The sequence below is a fragment of the Lycium ferocissimum genome, chromosome 7, assembly GCF_029784015.1.
Source record: "Lycium ferocissimum isolate CSIRO_LF1 chromosome 7, AGI_CSIRO_Lferr_CH_V1, whole genome shotgun sequence".
Lineage (NCBI taxonomy): Eukaryota > Viridiplantae > Streptophyta > Magnoliopsida > Solanales > Solanaceae > Lycium > Lycium ferocissimum.
This window is the reverse complement of record NC_081348.1, coordinates 22,395,251-22,418,985: the sequence shown is the minus strand read 5'-3', so window position 1 is coordinate 22,418,985 and position 23,735 is coordinate 22,395,251. Positions and strand designations below refer to the sequence as shown.

Genomic DNA, 23,735 nt, shown 5'->3' with positions numbered 1-23,735 from the left:
AGAGAATAACTACTTGGTAACCAATTCCACAAATGAGTCCTCTTTTTAACTGATTATGATAACCACATACACTTGAGGGGGGCGCCACTTCTCACTGAGTCATCTATGATCAGGTGCCGCATATGTTGACTTCCTTCTTTTCTGTTAAACCTGTCACTTTATCTTGATATCTTTATCTTTATATCTTTGCGGATAATTGTATTGTTGACTTCTTAATTATTAATAAATTTTGATTTTATTTTATACTTTTTCTGTAACAATTTATTTGATATTTTTCTCATTTTGAGAGTTAAATTTTTCAATTATAACCGTGTATTTAAATATAAATTTTTTATAATAAAATTTACATATTTAAAAATTATATAAAAAATAGTAAAAGTCACCATAATTAATAATTTAAAATATTTAAAAGACATAAAAATTATGATCAAAGAAAAACTCGTTTAACTCTCGAAAAACAGATAATGTCAAACATATTGGGATGGAAGGAGTAATATATAGTAAATATATTTAATTAACTAAAATGTGTATTTTTAAAGGTTAATATTTAACCCAATGAGTCGAACACTCGAACAATCAAGAAAAAAAAAAAGGTGAATTCCATTAATTGAATCTAACTATAATGTTTGAATGGGTACATATCAAAACTTTTATTATTTATATGTATCGGTTTGAAGTATTTTTTTTTCCCAGTAATCACTCACTTAAGAGGTAAATGCATGGGTCCAATATGATTAATTTAGTTACTCACTTTAGTTAGTTTTTATGATTTATATATTTTGCAAAGAATATCGCAATTCTCCTTACTGAATCTCCATATTTTGTTTCTTTTCCTCTTAATTTCTCAATTGTTCTTAAAATTTGTCTTATTTTGGTTATATCCGTTTTTTTTTTTTTTTTTATATTTACTCAATTGACAATTCAAATATTGTACATGTCAAGTTTATAATCACAAGATTCAAAGGATATTTTATTAGATTATACACATGTTTAATTTAAAACCACAAGATTCAAAAGTTTATCTTTATTTCTTAAACTTCGTGTTTAGTCAACCTTAGACACTAAAATAGAGACAGAGGGAGTATATGTCAAATGAAAGGACAATTAAGACACTGCGTTAGATCTAATTAATAAAGAAATTGTAGAATAAACTCACCAAAATTAATAGCAAAGCTCTAATTTAAACAGGAAAAATTAAAAGAAAATCTCAAATTCAGAGTACCAACGATATGAAACACCAAGCAGCTCAGACAAAAATCAGATTGAGCGAGTGAAGAACGGAGAAGTAGAAAAAATGCTGAGAGACCACCGGAATAGCGAAGAAGAAAGGCATTACTCACTTTAGTTAGTCTTTATGGTTTGTATATTTTGCAAAGAATACCGTGATTCTCCTTAATGAGTCCCTATATTTTGATTCTTTTCCTCTTATTTCCCCTCTTAATTTCTCAATTGTTGTTAAAATTTGCCATATTTTGGATATGTCCGCCTCTTTTTATATTTAGTAAGTTGACAATTCAAATATCATACATGTCAAGCTTATAATCACAAGATTCAAAGGATATTTTATTATGTTATACACATTTTTAATTTAGATCCACAAGATTCAAAAGTATACCTTTATTTCTTAAACTCCGTGTCTAGTCAAACTATCGTGATTCTTCTTAGTGAGTCTCCATATTTTGATTATTTTCCTCTTATTTTCTCCCTTAATTTCTCAATTGTTGTTAAAATTTATCATATTTTGGATATGTCCGCCTCTTTTTATATTTAGTAAGTTGACAATTCAAATATCATACATGTCAAGCTTATAATCACAAGATTCAAATGATATTTTATTATATTATACACATTTTTAATTTAGAACCACAAGATCAAAAGTCTACCTTTATTTCTTAAACTCCGTGTCTAGTCAAACTTAGACACTTAAATTGAGACATAAGAACTATATCCTAAATGAAGGAAATGAAAGGACAATTGAGACACAGTGGACACGTGAGAAGTTGAAAAGTAAACACACAAGAGATGGAATTAATGTTAAACTTCTGAAATGTACACATGTTAGTCCCTGCTTAGAGTACAATTTCATGTGCTTTGTATAATAGAGTAATAACATGAAGTGTAGAAGTAAAAAAATATGATAACGTAAAAGTGGAATACATGTGTACAGAGAATAGGTGGCAAACCAAGTAGTAATACTTGTTAAATGAAGTGGACTCACAACTGCAAAAAAATAAAAAATAAAAAAAAATCATGTACAATTAAAATAAATTCAAATTTAGTATACAACTCAAATAATTTTTGTACAGTTTGTCAATGTTGGGTTCGTCCTCCTTCGCTACTTATATATAATAGAAAAGTGTATTATCATTGTTTATAATCTAACAGTACTGATGATAATATTCTCACAATAGGTGTAATAGGTGTAATTGAAACCTTTTTAAAAAAAAAAAAAAAAAAAAAAAAAAAAAAAAACAAAACAAAAAAATTGTATGAGGACAATGGCAAGGTGTGATTTCTTTGTGGAAAGTCTCTCAAGTCTCCGGTCAATTTGACTTAAATACCTCTACCAGAAATTTTGTTCTTAGAACACTTAAAATTCCACAAAATGTCAAATGTGTGTTTCCGATTTCGTTTATGCTGCAATGAGTTGGTCTAAATCTTACAACACCCCAATTAATCTGAAGGGCAAAAATATCTTATCAAGTTTGAAGAGTAATTTGTCATTTTATGGCCGTCGTAGGGAAAATTCAAACGTACATTTCATGTTTTCAACCAACTAATTCCTTTACTTAGCCCAACATTTTGTCGCTAATAACCTAACCAACTCATGCAATTTGCCGCAATTATTTTCTCTTTCTTTTTTCACATATTCCATAAGGGTGTGAGAAAGGCTTGATTAAATACAACGATCATCAAATTCAAACTCATGAGACGGTGAATTAAATCATAATAAAATTATTTACGTGCTTTTTAGACGCAATTCAAACTCACCGAAGGTCCTATTCATTTTAAAAATAGAATCATCTATCATAATTATTAGTTGGGTATTTGCGTTTAATGTTATTGGATTTGATTTTCTTTGACTAAAGTGATTTAAAACTGTGTTTTCAGTCATCCTTCGTGGAATTAATTAGAATTTTATTTTTAAAAATGAAAAAAAAAGTAAAATGTTATTTGGAAGAATATTTATACGTGTATTTCATTGTTGATTTTTAACCAACGACAAAGTTAATAATATGAGGTGGAAAAAGAAAGGAAGGCAGGTTTGACTTTGCAGCATGAATCCCTCACTTTTAAAATGGGTACAGTGAAAAAGTGAAGGGGAAAAAATATCTGGTACCAGATTATATTAGCTAGGCCTATAGGCATAGCGGACTTGAAATGCGGCATCCAATCTGGTTAATCTTTCTTCTTTTACATTATTATATAAATATATACCATTAAATTAATTTGCCGATAAAAGGACCACGTCAGCCACATGACTGGTGTTATTAGTTGGCCAATAAGACCCCAGGTCAGGGACGCGTGAATCGACTGTTTCTGTTTCATCGACACGTATTAGCCAATACAATACGTCGGAAATAATATATTATTTGAAACACGATTATCAATGCGCCAGCTCACTCCACTTACAGTATCCTTCCTTTCTCGTGCCCATATCTTTTGGTGTTCTATGCAGGTGACTAGGCTCAATCAACAGTCTTTTTTGTCATTCGGTATTTCGTACTTATTCTGAAGACCTATTAGAAAAAGACATTTTTAGTCACGATGTTATCATTCTAAAGTTTATATTTTACGAACTAATGCTTTTAAAAATATAATGACTTAATCATTATTATAATTTAAATATACTGAATTTTAGTATTTGACGTACTAAAAGTATAATTAAATTTTTGTTTATGAGTTAGGAAATGTCTAAAATAAGTCATAGATACTTGTTTAGCTGTAAATAATTTCATTAAGGATAAAAAGAAAACTTTTAAGCTAAATTATTTCTAAATATAAAAACGTATCATTCTTTTTGGTCTTCAAGCCGTATCTTGACTTATTCGTCATTGTATTTATTGATGATATTTTTGTGTATTCCCGTAGTGAGACTGATCATGCAGGACATATCAAAATAGTGTTGCAGACACTTGAGAATCGCGAGCTTTATGCTAAATTTTCTAAGTATGAATTTTGGCTTAAGTCAGTGGCATTTCTAGGCCATGTAATTTCAGGGAAGGTGTGAAGGTTGATTTTCAGAAGATAGATGCCGTAAAGAATTGGCTCAGACCCACATCAACATCCAATATAAGAAGTTTCTTGGGTCCGGCGGGTTATTATAGACGTTTTGTGGCGGGATTCTCCTCTATTTCAGCTCCCTTGACTAAGTTGACTCACAAAAAGGTTATGTTTCAGTGGTCAGATGCATATGACCAAAGCTTTGAAGAGTTGAAAAAGAGGTTGACTTCTGCTATAGTTTTGACGCTGTCAGAGGGAACCGAAGGGTTCATAGTTTATTGTGATGCTTTAGGAATTGGTCTCGGATGTGTCTTAATGCAACATGGTAAGGTTGTAGCTTATGCATCTCGTCAGCTTAAGACCCATGAAAAGAATTACCCGACTCATAATCTAGTGTTTGCAGCCGTGGTTTTTGCACTTAAGATATGGGGTCATTATTTGTATGGAGTGCATGTTGATATCTTCACCGATCATAAAAGCCAGCAGTATATATTAAAGCAAAGAGAGCTGAATCTTAGACAGAGCAGATGGCTTGAATTGCTTAAGGATTATGATGTAGATATTCTCTATCATCCGGGGAAGGCGAATATTGTAGCCGAGACTCTTAGTCGATGTTCCATGGGAAGTTTAGCTCACGTTGAAGCAAATAGAAGAGTTATTACAAAGGAAGTTCACCGCTTGGCTAATCTAGGAGTTCGACTCTTGGACTCCGAAGATCGTGGCATTGTTGTTCAAAACAGAGCTCATTCCTCCTTAGTGGTTACAGTTAAAGAGAAACAGTTTAGTGATCCTTACTTGTTACAGCTGAAAGAGGGGATTTACGAGCATAAGACGGCGGCATTTGAGCAAGGAGAGATAATGGTATTTGAGGTGATTACTGTCCCGCGTATTTTTAAGAGCGGATTATGCCGGCTCACAATTTCATGTATTCCATTAAATCGGTTTCAATCCATGAAAATTCATACTTTAATTTATTAGTGGAGCGATGGTAGCGAATTTTTGTGTCTAAATCGAATTGATATGAATCACGATGCTTATTTTCATGAAAATTGATATTCATGTTTTCAGATGATAAGTATGGATGTAATTATATACTCGATTTGGGTATATTATACTTACAAGACCATAGATCTACAAATGCCAAGTTGTATATTAAGAATTAATCATGGGCCGGTGTCCATTTTTCATGTGGTGTTTTCATAGAGACTTTTGAAAATCCTTTCGAAAAGGATTGCGGAACCAACCGAACCTCGATCTGACTTTTCATCATCGAGATAGATGGCCGTGGATAAGGATCGAATCTTGAGGACATGTTGAGAGCATATGTCCTAGATTTTAAAAGTAATTGGGATAACCTTTCATGTCATTTAATTTTCTTATAATACTTGATTATCACGCTAGTCTCAAGATATGCACCGTTTGAAGCTTTTATGGGCAAAGACGTAGATCATCCATTGGTTGGTTCGAAGTTAGTGGTGATTAGAACCGATTTGGTCTATCAAAGGTTGGAAAAAGTAAAGTTAATTCAAAGCTCTCCAACTAAAAATGTGAGGAGAAGGGACTTTAGAGTTTCAAGTTGAGGATTATCTTAAAGTTTCACCTATATATATATATATATAGATATATACTCGGTCCCGGATACGATTGACTTTACGATCTCGTGAGGGTTGGTCAAGTGGCTTATGAACTTGAGTAGCCACGAAGATTTGTACACCCGGTGTTTATTATCTATGTGCCATGGTTATTGTCATTCATTATTACTTAAGGATGGCCTAACCTGAGGAGATCCCTATGGCAATTCTTGATCGTCAAGTTCGCAAGTTGAGAACTAAAAGTAGCCTGGAGTCTCATAAAGGAGTTCGAAGAGCTACGTAGGAGAAGCCCGTATTTCACGATCCGGATATCCTCACTTGTTTGAAGAGCAACCCAATAAAGTTCAAGGTAAATACATTCAGTATTCATGTTATGTCCCTTATGTATTCATACCTCACATTTCACATTCACGTTCATGTACTCTCTATTCATGTCTCATGTTTCAACGTTTATGTTTTAAACCATGTCGTATCAGTCTAGTTTCATGTATTCAAGTCATGTCCAGTCGCATTCTTACCCATGACCCATCATTGGAAAAACTTCCTTCTTGAAAGTTGTAGATATTTGAAATAATTTTCCAACGGTATATTATGGAGGTCAAACATATGTACAAAAAGTTATGTCTATTTTACTAAAACGGCTCGCCGATTTATCATGTTTATTCGTAATAATTTTATGGGCCGTAAATTTTTGGCCAAAAATCACGTATTTTCAATTAATAGTCCATAAATATTTACGAGTGTAAAATGGGCCAAAGTGAGCGTAAAACAAGTCGACAAAGATTCAAACTTCGTTTTAAAGGTTTTTCACTTCATTCTTCACATCCCAAGCCCTAGAACCACCATTCTCTCTTCTCCTCATCCTCATACATCAAGGTAAGTCCCTCCATGTATTCCCTAGTGAATTTTAATGATTATACATGAATCCTAAGTGAAATTGTAACTTAACAACCCATCTCCGTGTTCAAGAGATTTTAATTCTTCTTAAGGACTCTTCTCAAGTTTTGGAGCGATTAAGGTATTTAGGGTTTCCATATAGGCCTAACGTTCTTTCTTTCTCCTTTTCTTTGGTTATACGAAAGCTTTAAAAAATTAAGATTTTAGACATGTTTAACCCTAAGTATATGTTGATATTTTTTATTAATAATTCGTTATTGTGTTCTTAATATTCCATTTTGGTTATTGAGAATAAGGGCAAAAATTCATACTTTACATTTGAGGGGTTCTTAAAAAGATATGAATCACTAGTGCCTATTTTCAAGGGAAATCCGTTTTCACAAAAAATTATATATTCATGAAAAATTATACTTATTCATACAAATCGTATTTAAGAAAATACGTTTTAATCATATTATGTTCATGTTTTACTATATATAAACCGAAACGCTTGCCACCGTAGGATAAAGATTTTAAAGATCATATGTGAGATTGAATCCTTTCATGTCATGTTATTATCTCATACCCTTAGCAAGAAAAGCCAGTGAGACTCAAAGGATCGACATATTAATGCTCTCCCAACTAAAAATATTTTAGATTTTATATATATATATATATATATATATATATATATACACACTCATGTCGATGATATGGTTTAATGTTTAAATTTGCCCTTTCGATGAATCCATGAAAATTCATACTTTAATTCCATGGGTTCTTAAATCCAAGATATGAATCACGATGCTTATTTTCATGAAAATCCTACATGTTTTCATACAAGTATATGTAATTATATATCATATTATATTATACTTACAATTCATGTCTACAAATCGTATTTAAGAAAATCATGGGCTCAGATGCCACCTATTTTCATGTTCATGTTTTTTAGAGTTGCACAGATTACCGAAAAAGCTCAGATAAACTGAAACTACGCTTGCCACCATAGGATAAGGATCGCTCAGCCCAGTTAGAACGATTCCTTCATGTTTTATTGATTGAATCCTTTCATGTCATGTTATTATCTCATACCCTTAGCAAGGTATGAGAGTGCTCTGCTGGTCGGACCAGGTACCATACTCCACGTACCCACGTGGTGATTCATGTTGTCGGTTATATTAATGCTCTCCCAACTAAAAATGCCTTTACTCATGTTATCTATCTATATATATATATATATATATAGATATATACTCGTGTCAGATGATACTCATGTTTCATGTTCAGCTTATAGATACAGTTTCAGTTCTATTATTTCTATGTGCCATGCTTATTTCATTCATTTGCTTTACATACCAGTACAATTCGAATGTACTGACGTCCCCTTTTATTTGCCTGGGCGCCTGTATTTCACGATGCGGTTACGACGACATATCGACTTAGGACTCGGACATATCGGCTCTTTGGTAGCCCCATTCTATTCGGGTGTTATCTCTATTTATACTTATTTCGGTGCTTTAAAGGTATGCCGGGGCCTTGTCCCGATAACTTTTAACTCATCGTGAGGTTTCGCAGACTAGTTAGTTATGTTATGTCAGATATTCAAAGTCGTATAGCCATTTTGGCTCAGTATTATCATGTTTATTCAGACTATTTCCGCTTCATGTTTTAAACAAGTATTTTCATTACCATTACGAGATTCCATGATTATTCAGATTATTCATGTTTTAAAGTGTCTTCCGTATTAGTTCATGTTCATGTTGATTCAGCAAGCCACGTGGTTCGCTTGGTCACATGTAGCAAGGCACCAAGTGCTGTGTTACGCTCAGGCCATGGTTCGGGGCGTGACAGCTAGAGATTTTAATTAAGGCCTAATTTTGGGTAAAAGTTTGCCTTAAGGCCTAACTTTGCTACAAACCTTTGCCTTGCGAAATTGCTTTTTTTTTTTTTTTTTTTTTTTTTTTTAACCGACGCCCCAATTCAGAATCTCGGGATATTAGGCGAAGGGCAAAAATCAAAGACCACCAATTTGAGGGGCAAAAAATAAAGACTAGTGCCTTTAAAGGGAAATCCGCACAAAAAAATGAAAAATAATTATATATGTGACTGGAATACGTTTTAATCATGTTAGCACATTTACTATATATTCCACGTTTGCTAGGATTTTTTAAAGTCATATGTGAGATTCTTATGCTAGTTTTAACTAGTAGAAAAGCCAGTGAGACTCAAAGGATCGACATGTTAGTTATTTTAGATTAAAATTGGGAAAAAGGGTCAAATTTACCCTCAAAGTATGGTTTATAGTTTAAATTTGCCCTCCGTCAAAGTTTGGGATCAAATTTGCCCTCTCCGTCAAAGTTTGGGATCAAATTTGCCCTCTCCGTCAAAGTAGGATACTTGATAAATTTGCCCTTATATGGGTGGAAGTCTGACTTGGACTCCACATCACAAAAAAATTAGTCACGTCGGATCCACATAGGCTCCACGTAGACTCCCAAACTCAATTCTCTTTTTAACTCGTTTCTCAATCCCAAATCTCTTAACCCGTCTAGACTATCGTCCACTAAGGCACCATGTCGTAATGTGAAAAGCCGGAGTTTTAATCGCATCGAGGTACACACGTAATGCATGTGATAAAATAAGAGGCATGTAAGAAAAATTTCTGCAGCAATAACAACAAATGTTTAATACGACCAAGGATTCGTTGTTCTCTCCAGAAACATAGAATTTATTTAGCAAGCTTTCTTGAACATACATCTATCTTAGGTGAACTTCGACGAGCTAACTTAACTCATTGTTGTCTCTCCTGTAGCTTGAAAAAACTATTCAAGAGAACGAAAATGGATTTTGTTAAGTAAAATTTATTTTGTTGTTTTGTTATCACTTTTGCAGGATCATAGCTTTTCTGATCTTACTTTCGGTATCGTTTAGGAATGTATTATGAGAAAAAATGTTTTCCTCTGTTAAAAAATGCTTAATCAATGAAAAACACTTCACTATGACAAAACAAATGCTATTTTCAAAAGAGAATTGGGTTAAGAGAGTTAGGATTGGAGTCTATATATATATATATAATTTTTTTGTGTTGTGGATTCCAAGTCATTTCCATCCATATAAGGAAAATTTACCAAGTATCTATAGGGCAAATTTGATCTCAAATTTTGATTTAGAGGGCAAATTTGATCCCAAACTTTGACGGAGGACAAATTTAAACTATAAACCATACTTGGAGGATAAATTTGACCCTTTTCCCGATTAAAATTTATGTTGAGGGCATCTTTGCCATTTCAATGAGAAGTCATGCATGAGGTCCTCTATGATGCACTAATATTCTCCATTTGGTTATGGTTCAAAATTAATAGAATAACAAAAAAATGTGTTCATAAATATTTAAAAGACTTTTATATCTATTAATAAAATACAAATAAATTTATGTTTAAACTGTAGGAAACTATACTAATAGTCAATATTTATTAAGTAAATTGTATTCATTTCTTATTAACAAGTTTCAAAAGATACATGTATAAAAAATGTTTATTCTCTATTTAATCAAATACGTGAATAAATATATTCAAAAAAGATATATATATATTATTTATTAAATTTCATTAAAATAAAAATATAAAAACCACGTATTTATAATTTTAATTTACTTTTTAATAATTATATTCTAATATACTTAGATATACCTCATAGGGGGTGCATGTATTGAATTTTCGTAGTATAGGGGTCAATAAGTTCATGAAATAGTAAAGCTAATTTAGAGAAAGTTAACAGAATAAATCAAAAGAAAAAGAATGATTTCGATTGAACCCAAAAACACTAAGATGGGTGTACACGTATTTCTTTAAAAAGAATTAAGATATAATTGACTTGTACTTTCTTTTTTTATATAAAATTTTTCTTTCTATTACATCTGGAGATAGAGGAAATAAGGAAAATGAATTATACACAAGTAATGGAACTTGAACTCTTCACTTCAGTTTTTTCGAACATAAAAAATTTATGACAGAAAATAGGGATACACAAGTAATGGAACTTGAACTCTTCACTTGCTGGAAAATAGGGAGCTAACTCCAATCCGTTAGTATGTACCTGAAAATATAGGATTTTAATAAATGTTATTTAAATTGATTGAATTGTAATTATATTTACGTAAAAATAAATAAATCGTAAATTGACTCATTTTCCGTGTTGGACCCGTGCTTGCACGGGCTTGGCATCATCTAGTAGATGATAGATGAAATAGAGAAAGAGCAAACTAGTCATATCACAAACAAACGATGAATATGTTAAAACAATTATTATAAACAAATCTAAATAAGGAAGATAAGCGTCATTTTATAGAATGCAGGAGACATTAATGATACAAGTTAATAGCGAGATGATATTACTAAGTGAAACAGGGTTTCCTTTATTCAGTGTCCGAAGAAGAGGAAGAAGTCTAATTGAGAAGCGCTTACCAACCCCCTTATCGATACCAAGGGGAAATAAGTATTAGATTAAGTAGCAGGATACTATGCGAAACTTTATGGATGATTTCTAAAGTTATCGGCTATTTGTTTATTATTGATTTGAGGTGAATTTAAATAAGAAAATATAATCTACCCTCAAATATATTTAAAATTGAGATGTAATTGTTGTAATCAAATATATTCCAAACGCCTTCCACTTGGTGAGTGTTCATTAATTTATTTTTCTTTCTAAATTGTTCAAATAAATATTGTAATTTCGCTCGAGAGTCCAAGAGCCATGTAAACATAAAACCCTTTTATGCCCTACCCGTAGCCGCGTCTATACACGATCCAAGTATACCGTATATATATATATGTATATATATATATATATATAAAAGGAGAGTAGTCTAGGCAATATTAAGTCAAGTGGCGTAATATAAACAAGCCACTTGGCAACAAATTCTATTTGCATTAATTATAAAAGAATTTATTAATTGTATTTTAAAATATTACCTAATTTAATAATCTACTACTACTACTACTACTACTACTAATAATAATAATAATAATGAACTCACATAATATACTTATACAATATTATCAACACATAGTAGTAGTATTTGTTAATAATAATGATGAAAATAATAATGAACTCACCTAATATAATCATACGATATTATCAACACATAGTAGTAGAGTTGTTAATAATAATAATAATAATATCTATATATATATAACAAGCCACTTGGCAACAAATTCTATTTACATTAATTATAAAAGAAGTTATTAATTGTATTTTAAAATATTACCTAATTTAATAATCTACCTATCTACTACTAATAATAATAATTAATAATAATCTATATAATAATAATAATAATGAACTCACGTAATATACTCATACTATATTATCAACACATAGTAGTAGTATTTGTTAATAATAATGATGAAAATAATAATGAACTCACCTAATATAATCATACGATATTATCAACACATTGTAGTAAAATTGTTATTAATAATAATAATAATAATAATAACAAGATCTATATATATATATATAAAAGGAGAGTAGTCTAGTATATATGTATAAGATGAACTTTATTTAAAGTACGGACACGTGTTTGGTGACGTGGAATGTTGCCTTGGCGCTCCCCCTCTTGCTTTCTTCTACTCTCTCTACAATCTTTTGCTCACGCCACACGCCCTTTCTCTTCTCTTCTCTCTTTTTTCTTCAACTTTTTTTTAGAGAGAGAAACACCATACACAAAAGAATGCACAAACACTGAAACTTCTCACTACTAAAAATTCGCTTTCTACAGAAACTTGTTGTTTGTACAGTTTAAGGTATGTCCAATTTGACTTTGTCATTAGTTTTTATCTTTTTGTGTACGTGCTGTTGAGTACAGTTTGATCTCTCTTTAAATTGTCCTGTGCTATCTTCTTTTGCCACTTGTTAATTTTCGTTTATTCTTTCGGCTCATATGTAGCTGTGAGAAGTTAAGAGTTTGTGTTTAAGAGAATGTTACTATTGAATTTAGACTAGTTATGGGGAATGTTGAATTTCCAAACGTAATTACGAATTCCACTTCTTTTTTCTTTTTTGTTTTTGAAGCTTTTTATACAGTAATTTTTTATTTTTTGTTTTGTTTTATGGTTACTGGTTGTGATTTAGGTGTGCTGACGAGGATAAATTTGTCATTACATCATAAGTGTACTGTAGATTCAAAGTTTTGTAATGTTTGCGTCTTTACTTTGTTTTCTAGGTGGGGACTGTGAGGTTACGGTTATGCCCCTTACCTTTCTGTTTTACCTTTTTTTTCTTGCTCCTCGGCCCTTGGGCGTGGGATGTGTGTGGACTTTGCCTGTTTCATTTTTCTCTCTTTTCACACACACATGCATTTGAGAAAATCTGTATCTTGCTCTATGGTGGTATTGAGTGGAGGCTATGCGTGTAGATCCTATTTGGGGTTATCCCTGAATCTGAAAGCAAGTTAATTTACCAAGAAAATTACTCCTTCTGTTTCAATTTGTTTGTCTGGCGTTTAAGGAAGTTAAGAAGATTTTTGAATAATATGGTCTTAAATTAAAGACATGTACAATGTATTAAAATGTTCTTTAATCTTGTAGTCTTAATATGCCACTTGAAAAATTGGAATAAAAGAGTTGCCAAAAAAGGGAAAGAGACATTTTTTTTAAACGGACTAAAAAAAAGAAAGTAAGACAAACAAATTGAAGTTAATTTTGTGACAGCCTATTATTGTATCACAGATAGATGCTCTGTCAGGAAAAAAATTAGGGCTTTGTTTGGGGGTGGGGGGGAGGTGATGCAAGATTATGTTCTGAACAGGCTAGAAATAATAGACAGACTATTTTTCGAAAGATGTATTGAAAGCAGATATAGGGGATGATAGTTGATAGATTTCCCATAACCATTGGTTAAAAGGGCAAGTTTAAAAAATTTAGTGTAGACATGGTATTTCAACCTTTGCCGTGTGTTTTGCCTGGCTTTGGGATGGGGACTTTTGCTACATGGAGCCAATCATGTAAGAGTATTAAGAGGTTAGAAGTTATCTTTGGTTGGGGGAAAGAGAGTGGCCTTTGGATATAAATCACGAGAATGTGTGAACATGATAAAGATTCAACTTTTTTTTTTTTTTTCTCTCCGATAAGCATTTCTCATTCCTTTGAGGAAAGTTACATGGCCATGCAAGAGGGATTGAATGGAACATAATTGACTGGATTTTGATCTCAACTTCCTTTTCCTTACACGCACACATAGACATATAATTAATGAATGATTGGGTTTTGACGGATCTGGCTAACATTGAACTTGGTAAAATGAAATGGATGAATTATTCAAAAAAAGAACGTTCGAAGTATTTTACACTATCTAGTAGTGTGGTTTATACTGCATAAACTCTACCCTCCTCCTCAGACCCCACCGAGAGCGATTATACGGGGTATGTTGTTGTTGGTCTAGTAGTGTGGTTTAGCATGTTATAGCTTGCCCTTTCCTTGTTTTTCAGGTTACAACCTATAGATGACATAGACAATTATAGGTAGTTAATTACCTTATCAAAAAAATAAAATAAAATTATAGGTAGTTAATTTTTAAGTCAATGAACTTTACACTATCATGTGTATACGAATTAACCCTTCATATAATTTCAAGCTTTTTTGAGGTTAGAAGTATCAGCTACAAATAAGTAACCGATGTTCTGTATTTGAATAATCTTTTAAGTATCCTTGAGAATATCCTCTTGGGTGTTAAAAGTATTAATCATGGACAACAACATCAATATATACATAATTCATGTATGACATTTTTTCTGATAAAAATGAAGTTAATAATTTAAAAGGATAATGGGGAAAACCATGAAGAACATGTTTTAATTCTTGAATAAGACTAATTTTATAAGATAATATGCACTGCAATAGTTGGATTTTAGGTTCAGGAGGATAAAGCTCTCCTAGTCTCTTCAATTTAGGCTATGATAACAAAGTCAGATAATTTAATAGGATATCTTGTACTACTGCTTATTTAAGCTGTTCATTTCTTTTGTCAGTGTTAGTTATAGAAAACCATCTCTGTTGACTCCCATGCAACGGGATAGATCACATGTGAAGAATGATTTGCAATAACATAACTAGTACGCCTGCAGGTAATAAGTTAAGTCCACTCTCCAGATGTGTTTTTCATGACATAAATAGTTTCACACTAGTGTGTGTGGCCCCACGGGTTTCTGATGGTGATGCCGTGAATATGTTTGCTGTGTTGGGATCTATCTAATAAATCAGTTTCTCTTTTTACCATGATAACTTGGAAGGGATTAGAGAAATTTCAGAGATCCATTTGCTTTCTGAGTTTTCTCGCCTATATGCTCTATACCTTAATTTGTTTTCGAATTAATACATGGATTTTATATGGTTTGTTCATGTTGTGAAATTCAATTTCTCTCTTTTTGACAGGGTTTGCTTTTCTGTAGTTAATTAGTTGACACAGCACTCTCTATCAGTGACTACAAAAGGAAATTCTGATTGCATCTTTAGTACAACATCTTCTTGGTTTCTATTACATGGGAAACAGTGAGGATGGGAAATCCTGTAAGCCTGAGAAACCATCTTCGCCTGCACTGGTGAGCAAATTTGATAACAATTATTGGTTTAGTGCCTATAAGGCATTTGACTTTCTTGACCCGTGTTAATACGGTCTTTGGTTCCATATGAACCTGTTTAGCCTAGATTTGTGCATACATATGACGCTTATATGCTATTATTCCTTTTATGTTGTGAAATATTTTAGAATTTCATATCTGACTAGTTGGTCTTTGTTCACATTGACAGGACCAGAGCAATCTCCATGTCTATCCTGATTGGGCAGCCATGCAGGTCAATAAATTTTTCATTTTGTTAATGATGTTGAGAATTTTAATGTTCTATGAATTGTCGCAAGGGTTTAACTAGTTAACGCTTCAGGCATATTATGGTCCTCGAGTAGCTGTACCTGCATATTTCAATTCAGCCGTTGCACCTGGTCATACCCCTCACCCTTATATGTGGGGTCCACAGGTATTTTCTAGGCAGAATGTTTCTGTTTTTGTTGTTGAACCATATGAATTGCTTTGCAAGGTAACTTATCGTCGCACTTCAAGTGCTTCAGACTAAATTTGTTCCTTTACCCTCACAGCCTATGGTACCACCTTATGGCGCCCCTTATGCAGCAATATATGCTCATGGCGGGGTTTACGCACATCCTGGAGTTCCAATTGTGAGTTTGCATTCAGTACTAATTTCTGTTCTTAGATTAGATATAACATATGCTCCTTGATTTCTGTTGTTTTGGTTGAAGTTCTTTAACCTGGAATTTGTGATTAGGACACTGGTGGAAGCATATTTAGAGCACTGAGATGTGTGAATGTTGCTGAACCTGACGCTTAGATATGATATCAGATTTAGTTTAGACTTGAGGCATTGACTAGCTACTTGGACAGACTGATTTCTTGTATGAACTGTGGACAAGTAAGATGTAGGACAAAGGAAACAGTTTTACAGTTGTACAGCTAGCTGATTCAGGAATTAACCCTTGATATTGAATAATAATCTTGTCCCAGTATCTGCCTAATTATAAGTGCACTATCCATCTACTGGAATGGAAGTTGGGGTATTTGCTATGTTCCTTAAGACAATGATGCAACAGGATCCCGTTTTGGTTCTTTTAGTCAGCTGAAAATTAACACATCTTGGCTCTGTGACTTCGTGTTTATCATTTATTCAAGTTCTCGTATAAACATTTGAACCACCTTTATTTGTTCCCATTTGTCTTTGGGGAAAATGGGATTTTTTGGTTAGACTCCTTTAAGTGTTACATTTGTACCAGATATTACTTCTTTTGACAATGCATGTATTCAGCATACTACTGCATATCTGCATAATGTTACAGTCATGACAGTGTGATGGCTAAGTAGCAAGAATAGACCCACCTATCTTACAGATTGCAATTTTTCCTTTTTATTTAATTTGAATTCCAGGGATCTCATCCTCCTGGTCATGTGATGGCGACATCTGCAGCTGTCAGCCAAGCCATGGTATATATGCCAGTTCTAAAACCTTTTAAGTATATATGAACTTATTTGTTTCCAGAATGGCATTACTGTCTGATCTGTTGCTGTTAGCTCAATGTATGACCCAGGAATTCAATAAAGACTAAATCACTCCACATTGTGTAGGATGGTGCTTCTTTGAGTTTAGATGCATCTGCTAAGTCCTCAGGGAATACTGATCGAGGCATGATGAATAAGCTGAAGGAATTTGAGGGGCTGGCTATGTCACTTGGAAATGGCAGCGCTGACAATGTTGAGGGTGGAACAGACAATGGACATTCACAAAGGTCTGTTGGTTATCAGTAGCATTAATGATCATTTTTGTTACACATAAAAAGTTAAAGATCATTTTCTTTTACCAATTGGTAAAAGGTCATGTTCAGTTATTTCAGTAGAACGCTCAACTCTCGCAGAATCTGATTATTTTCCAATTCTGGTTCTGCATTATGGACAACATTTTGTAATTCTTCTCGGACAAGGAGCTAAACTAACTTTTAGTTTTCATGTTGTGACCAGTGGGGAAACTGACGGTTCAACTGATGGAAGTGACACAAATGGAGCTGGGGTATGTTCTTTTCTGATGATAAATCTATGCGTATCAATTTAGCAGATTTGTTTGCATTGAATGAAAGCAGTGGATGCTGATACTATTCTTCTTGTATTCTAGGTCAGTGAGAGAAGCAAGAAAAGGAGCCGTGGGACAACTCCTGATAACTGTAAGAGATTGATCTCTCTCAGTTTTTGATTTGATTGACAGTTTAAAAGAGAAAGCAGATATAGTAAAAGAACAATTCCTCGGACTGAAATTTCTTTCCATATTTCCAATTGTTTCTTATTGAGTATTCTGTAGCATTAGGCTTTTGATCATTTCCATATATGACATGCAAAAAGAGTACTTATTTTCTCGTGTTACATTGCAGAATGGCATAAGGCATTCTTAATTAAAGGTTTCTAGCTTTGATAAATTCAGCTTTTAACATCTAAAAGAGATGTCTGGAAGTGATATTGATCATACTTCTAGACTTTTTACTTGTAGATATTTTCACCACTTCTGGTTTTAGCTTCCATTGGTTATGTTGGGGACGTATGGTGTATTTATCAACATTGCTTTTCCACATTGCGCTATAGATACTTGATCTTTTGATCAGTGTTATCTTTTTCTGGATTATAACAGAGTAATTTGCTTGATTTCATTTGCTGATCTGTCAGTTCTTTGTTTTTAAACAGCTGGTGATGATAAGAGTCACTCACAAAGATGTCAACCTACTAGGGAAGTAAATGATGATGATGAGAAGTCAATCGTGGCTGTTAGTTCGGGTAAGGTTGCAGAGAGAGTGATGGGAACAGTACTTTCTCCCAGCATGACAACTTTGGAAATGAGAAATCCTGCAAGTGCACATGTGAAAGTTAGCCCATCTAGTTCACCACTAAGCCCTGCACTTCCGAATGAAACCTGGTTACAGGTATATAGCACAACTACCAGGTGAACTTTGATTTTTTTAATTTCATAGCGACCTCCAGGTGTCTATAGAGTTCTTCCTCAATTTGATGGGAAAATGTTTTTACATCTGAACCTAATTCTTGCCATATGCAACTATGTTCAGAATGAGCGTGAGCTGAAACGGGAGAAAAGGAAACAGTCTAATCGGGAATCTGCAAGGCGATCAAGATTGAGAAAACAGGTAAGAGGGTAGTGTGCACATGGTATATAGAAGCTATGGTTATTGATAAACTTATGTGGCCTACGTCTAAATTTGGCTAAATACCATTCTGGTTCTCTAAATGTTCATCATTTCTCCTTTCCTTCAGGCTGAAGCTGAAGAATTGGCAATGCGAGTGCAGTCTTTAACAGCGGAAAACATGACACTCAAATCCGAGATAAACAAACTAATGGAGAACTCGGAGAAACTGAAGCTAGACAATGCTGCTTTAATGGTATAAGCTTGTCCCATTTCAGATTCTGTTCCAGTTGTTTGATTATTGTTGAATCAATTTTCTGTCAGTTTTGTTTGGAATGATAATCGTTGTTTTGTTTATACAGGAGAGACTGAAAAATGAACAGTTAGGACAGAAGGAACAAGTGAGTTTAGGTAAGATTGATGATAAGAGGCTGCAACCTGTAGGCACAGTAAACCTGCTAGCAAGAGTCAACAACTCTAGTTCCTTGGATAGAACAAACGAGGAGGGTGAAGTTTATGAGAACAATAGCTCTGGAGCAAAGCTTCATCAACTACTTGATACCAGCCCCAGAACTGATGCAGTGGCAGCTGGGTGATCAATGGTACAACCCTTACTTTAAGATCTTAAAGTTTAGTCTGATTGTGTAATTTTGGCGTAATTATAAGTCCAAAATTACTGCTAACTGCTGGAGAGGAACAGAAAGGGGCAGCTGAATAGGATTATGGAACTTACAGGATTCTAATTTTACCTAATTGTAGTTTACGTGCTGGGAGAACTGACGTGTGCTTTTTTCTGTTTCCTTTGTTCTTTTTTCCTTTTCACTTCTGAGTTGGATGTGGCTATAATAGTGTGTAAATTTAATCTTCGACATACTAAAGACTTGATTGAGGAATGCTATCGAACCAAAATGTTTTGGTTTGGATGATAAAAGTGAATCTGATAATTGATAAATAATGTAATGTTTATGATGTTACTTCCTACTGTCTCAGTTGGTTCAAACCATCCTTGTTTTCTAAGCATCAACCACTAGGAGATACTTAGTATACTTTAGGATTTCATCTATCTGGGAATGGCAAGTAGAGCCGGACGGGCCATGTGAATGCTTGCCTGCAGAAGTTTTAAGCCATAGCACCTCGCTCCTTTTCCTCTTATCTTTTACTCGCTTTATGCTGTATAGAGTTACCTTGCCTCCTTTAAGTTTTCTTTTGCTGAACGTGGTGAGTTTAAAACAGTAAAACTTGTTAATTCTTGTTCTATCTGCCAATCTTTTCTTTGTTTTTGTGCTTTAACTCGTATCGTCCAGCATTCCTGTTCCGTCTTGTTTTATGATATGCCTCGTATCAACCCTTTGCCATCTGTAATGCCTCTTATCTTAAAAATTAGGGGGAAAAAATACCCCTGAACTATTCGAAATAGTTCACCTATACTCTCCGTTAGTTTTTCGTGTCAAAAGGGCCCTTGCCGTCAATGGTAGGGACCTCAAATACCCCTCCACTTAACGCCTGGCCATTTAAGCTGACGTGGCAGTGCCACGTAGAAAAAAATATCCACGTGGACGGTCACGTCAGCCCCTCTCCCTCTTCCTCTTCACTTCTCTCTTCTCCGACGGGCTCTCACCGAAGCTTCGGCGAGAAACCACCACCAAGCCACCGTCCCTACTTCATTTCCCTCTCTCCCAACAAACTCCATCCGTGAATATACAGCCCAACATAAAATATTATGTCACGTAGTGCAATATACAAAATTATACATCCCAATATACAATATGGGCTACGTGGCGTAAATATTTTCTCCCAATAGACAGAGCGTAATTTTCCCTAAATACCATGTTGCCTCATTTTGGGCTAATCTAACAAAGGGAATTGCTAATTCACCAGTAATTACTTACAATTTGAGGCACAGATGTGTAATAAAAATGAGGGCAAAAGGAGACAAAGAACCCAGCCATGGCTGCAGACCCTAACCATGGCGGCAATACATGCATTTGGCCATTTTTCAAGAATGGTGGTTTATTGTTATGAAAATGGGAAAGGAAATCATGGACGAACAGAGAGGAGGGCGACCAACGGAGCTTCGGTGAGAGCCCGTCGGAGAAGAGACAAGTGAAGAGGAAGAGGGAGAGAGGCTGACGTGGCCGTCCACGTGGATAATTTTTTCCACATGGCACTGCCACATCAGCTTAAATGGCCAGCCATTAAGTGGAGGGGTATTTGAGGTCCCTTCCATTGACGGCAAGGGCCCTTTTGACACGAAAGACTAACGGAGGGTATAGGTGACCTATTTCGAATAGTTCAGGGTATTTTTGACCCTTTGCCGTAAAAATTATGCTGCATCTCCTACTGCCCGAGTGAAGCACATAGATCTTTTTTTTGTTGGTCCGTAAATCCCGTTCTGCTTCTGTTCCTCCAAAATTCTAGTCTATGCAGATGGCATTCGGAATTCAAATGCAATCGTTCGACCGACTGTTTTAAACTTAAAAAGAAGAAAGAAGACCTCCTGCCGTAGTCTTGCTCAGTATTCATATGTACTGTTAGGTGTTCTGTGGAGGTTTTTTAGAAAATGATTTCCAATTTTTTGTTTTTGATGACAAGCGAATTTGCAGTCGTTACTTTTCGGGTGTGCATAAATGTTTTCCAATTTTCCTTTTTGGTTGGTCAAAATTTTTGAAAAACATTTTCTTTAGGAATGCAAGTTCTTTAAAAATGATTGGTTGGTCAAAATTTTTGAAAAACATTTTCTTTAGGAATGCAAGTTCTTTAAAAATGAGGAAAATGACTTTTCTAATAGAAGTAGGGAAGACAAGTATTATAAGTGTTATTCCACATTGATTGTGTCATTCCCGCCCACATCACCCTGCATCTCTATCCCCACTCTCGTAGCTTCCGTCCTCACACCCCTACCCCCACTACCTTCCCCAGTACTTGTCGACATTATATACAAATATTTTTAGAATAATATATTTTACTCGCGTCTTAGAAACAAAAGAAAATAAATCAGAAACTTACTAAAGAATATGTTCCTTCGTACCAAGCACACCCTTAATTCCAAATTCCCCCTTTTTGCCGTTCCTAATGAGAAGGACTGTGGAATAGAATTTCGTTTTGACCTGCCTAGCCCCTAAAGTGCAAAATCTTATATATGACACCTACATTGTGGCATGTATGACATTACCTAACCGAATTTGAATAAAGCCTATGATTACATATTGTGTGATCCAATCTGTTTCGGTATCCATACTTCATTAGTATACAGCGGTGAAGTGGCGCAAACATCATGTGCTCTCCAAAAGTCGAAAAAACACGTGTCATTGATGAGAAGATTGCTACCCAAAAATGTACAATTTCGTATGGGACAAAACTCGTGTTTTGGAAGATATAAGAATTGAAAGGACCAGTGAAAGAGAGAATTGAAAGGAGAATCTACAACCTATTGAGCCTCTCAGAGAGAAAAATGAAGTTACTGAAGAGTAATTAGTACTTAATTACTAGTAGTAACTATCCCTAAAGATTTAAAGAGGATTCAAATATTAAGTAACTCTACTTTTGGGATGATCTTTTTAACATTTTTTTTATCGTACACGCTTACCAGAAAGACTCGTGCACAAAACTTTTGTTGGTTGGATAGTACTAGTAGTCTAACTCAAGTTTGATGAAAATTCATTCAATGTCCAAACACAAGTTAAGGGGGTACTACAACAAAAGTTAGAAGGCATCAGAGAACATGATTTACGTAGCAAGTCTTTGTCTCTGAACATGACAGATCTAAGAAATTATTATAATTATTACAACCAGAGACAATCATGTTTATATGTCATGGGCCAAAGTTGAACTAGCACCTGGTAGACTATACGACTCTCCCATGCAGAAGACGACGTAGCAATTATTTAAAGATCTGTCTTAAGATATGTGTGAACCTCAAACTTCCGTACCTTTTCCAACTTCTTTTACTCTGATTTTGACCTTCATATGACCCAGATAGATTTTGTTCTTTCTCTATGATTAATTAATCAATCAAATTGAATGAGACTTGGGTATATGAATTGAACACGTATTCATTTCGCTCTATCCAGATATATTTCATGTAGTAGTACTACATCCCCGAATTTTGATTAAAACATATGAATCATGATTAACAAAACTCTAGAAAAACACACGGATCTAATGTAAGTGGCAATTAAAACCTTGGTCTGAACTAGTACTTGATAAAGCTTATGTGGTCCCTGGTAACCAGGGGAAGCTAGGGGTGCAAGGGGTTTATACGGATCCTTTTAGCGGAATATTATTTTGTATATAAAGGTCAAAATTATTATTTTTTATGTATAAGATGTAAAATTCGCTTGACTTTTTCGTGTGCTTATCTGTTTATACGCTGAATTTTTAGTGAAGAATTCTGCTTCACCATTGTTTGTAACCATCATGTTCCGTTCGTAGTTAATTCTGCATTTAATTTTGAGAATCTTAAGTCTTTTCTTTACCAAAAAATTCCAATCGATGATAAGAAGATGTGACTCCCTACGAGTCTTATTATTTTCGGTGGAATTAAAATGTCATTACAACCATAAGTCCAAAATAGGAAAGATCCACCCTTTGATTTGTCCTCCTTTTTTTTTTTTCTTTTTTTTTTCATAGCGAGAAGTATTATGTACGAAAATCCAAAAGAATGATTAAACTTTATTTCCTTTTCCAGTTTATTATCCCAATCCAGTCGTGAAGTGTGCAAATATCATGTGTTTGATCCGTGCATGTGTAAGTGTTTTAAGACGTAAGAATTGAAAATGAAGCTGTCGGAGTGAGTCATTCATGGTGCCAAATGAAAACTGGCAAGCTGTACGTATTTATGAGCGCAGCTCTGATCTTCTTTGAGGATTATATTCAATCATTCAATTTTTACTTTTTGTTCACGTCTGGCCAAGATTATAATATACAGCTATTTATATCGTGATTAATAATGAGAGGATAGTTACGTAGTGACTAATAAAGAGATTATTATTTTAATACTATCAATCAGATGTCCCCTTTTTGTTTTTTGTAACTAATCAGATTTTATTAAGGAAAAATGACCTAATAATACTACTTAAGACTCTATATTACAAAATATAAGGATACTTTTTCTTATTTACAAAATATACCAACAAAATTAAAAAATATACAAGATATGGGCTTAATGGGATGCCCACGATTTTAGACTTATTTTTAGGAAGAGAATCTAATTTTTAAATGTGGGCTTAATTTTAGGATAGTTACCAATCAGCTTCTTCTTTTTTTCAAAAAGATTTTACTCTCTCTCTCTCTCTCTCTCTC

General features: G+C 33.9%; 1 protein-coding gene across 5 annotated transcripts; it reads left to right on the top strand.

Moving 5' to 3' along the window:
• Positions 1–12,302: 12,302 nt before the first annotated feature.
• Positions 12,303–19,412, top strand: LOC132063820 (transcriptional activator TAF-1-like). 5 transcript variants are annotated; one of them, XM_059456548.1, is made up of 13 exons: positions 12,307–12,499; positions 15,142–15,291; positions 15,500–15,544; positions 15,632–15,724; positions 15,843–15,923; positions 16,684–16,740; positions 16,882–17,042; positions 17,254–17,320; positions 17,423–17,471; positions 17,983–18,218; positions 18,360–18,437; positions 18,565–18,690; positions 18,797–19,412. In XM_059456548.1, exons 2-13 carry the CDS (start codon positions 15,232–15,234, stop codon positions 19,028–19,030), a joined length of 1,287 nt encoding a protein of 428 aa, XP_059312531.1. In that variant the 5' UTR covers positions 12,307–12,499; positions 15,142–15,231; the 3' UTR covers positions 19,031–19,412. The 5 variants fall into 5 exon arrangements, with proteins under 5 accessions (XP_059312533.1, XP_059312531.1, XP_059312530.1 ...); XM_059456547.1 differs by having other exon boundaries at positions 15,125–15,291; XM_059456549.1 differs by having other exon boundaries at positions 12,314–12,499; positions 15,125–15,291; positions 17,272–17,320.
• Positions 19,413–23,735: the final 4,323 nt, after the last annotated feature.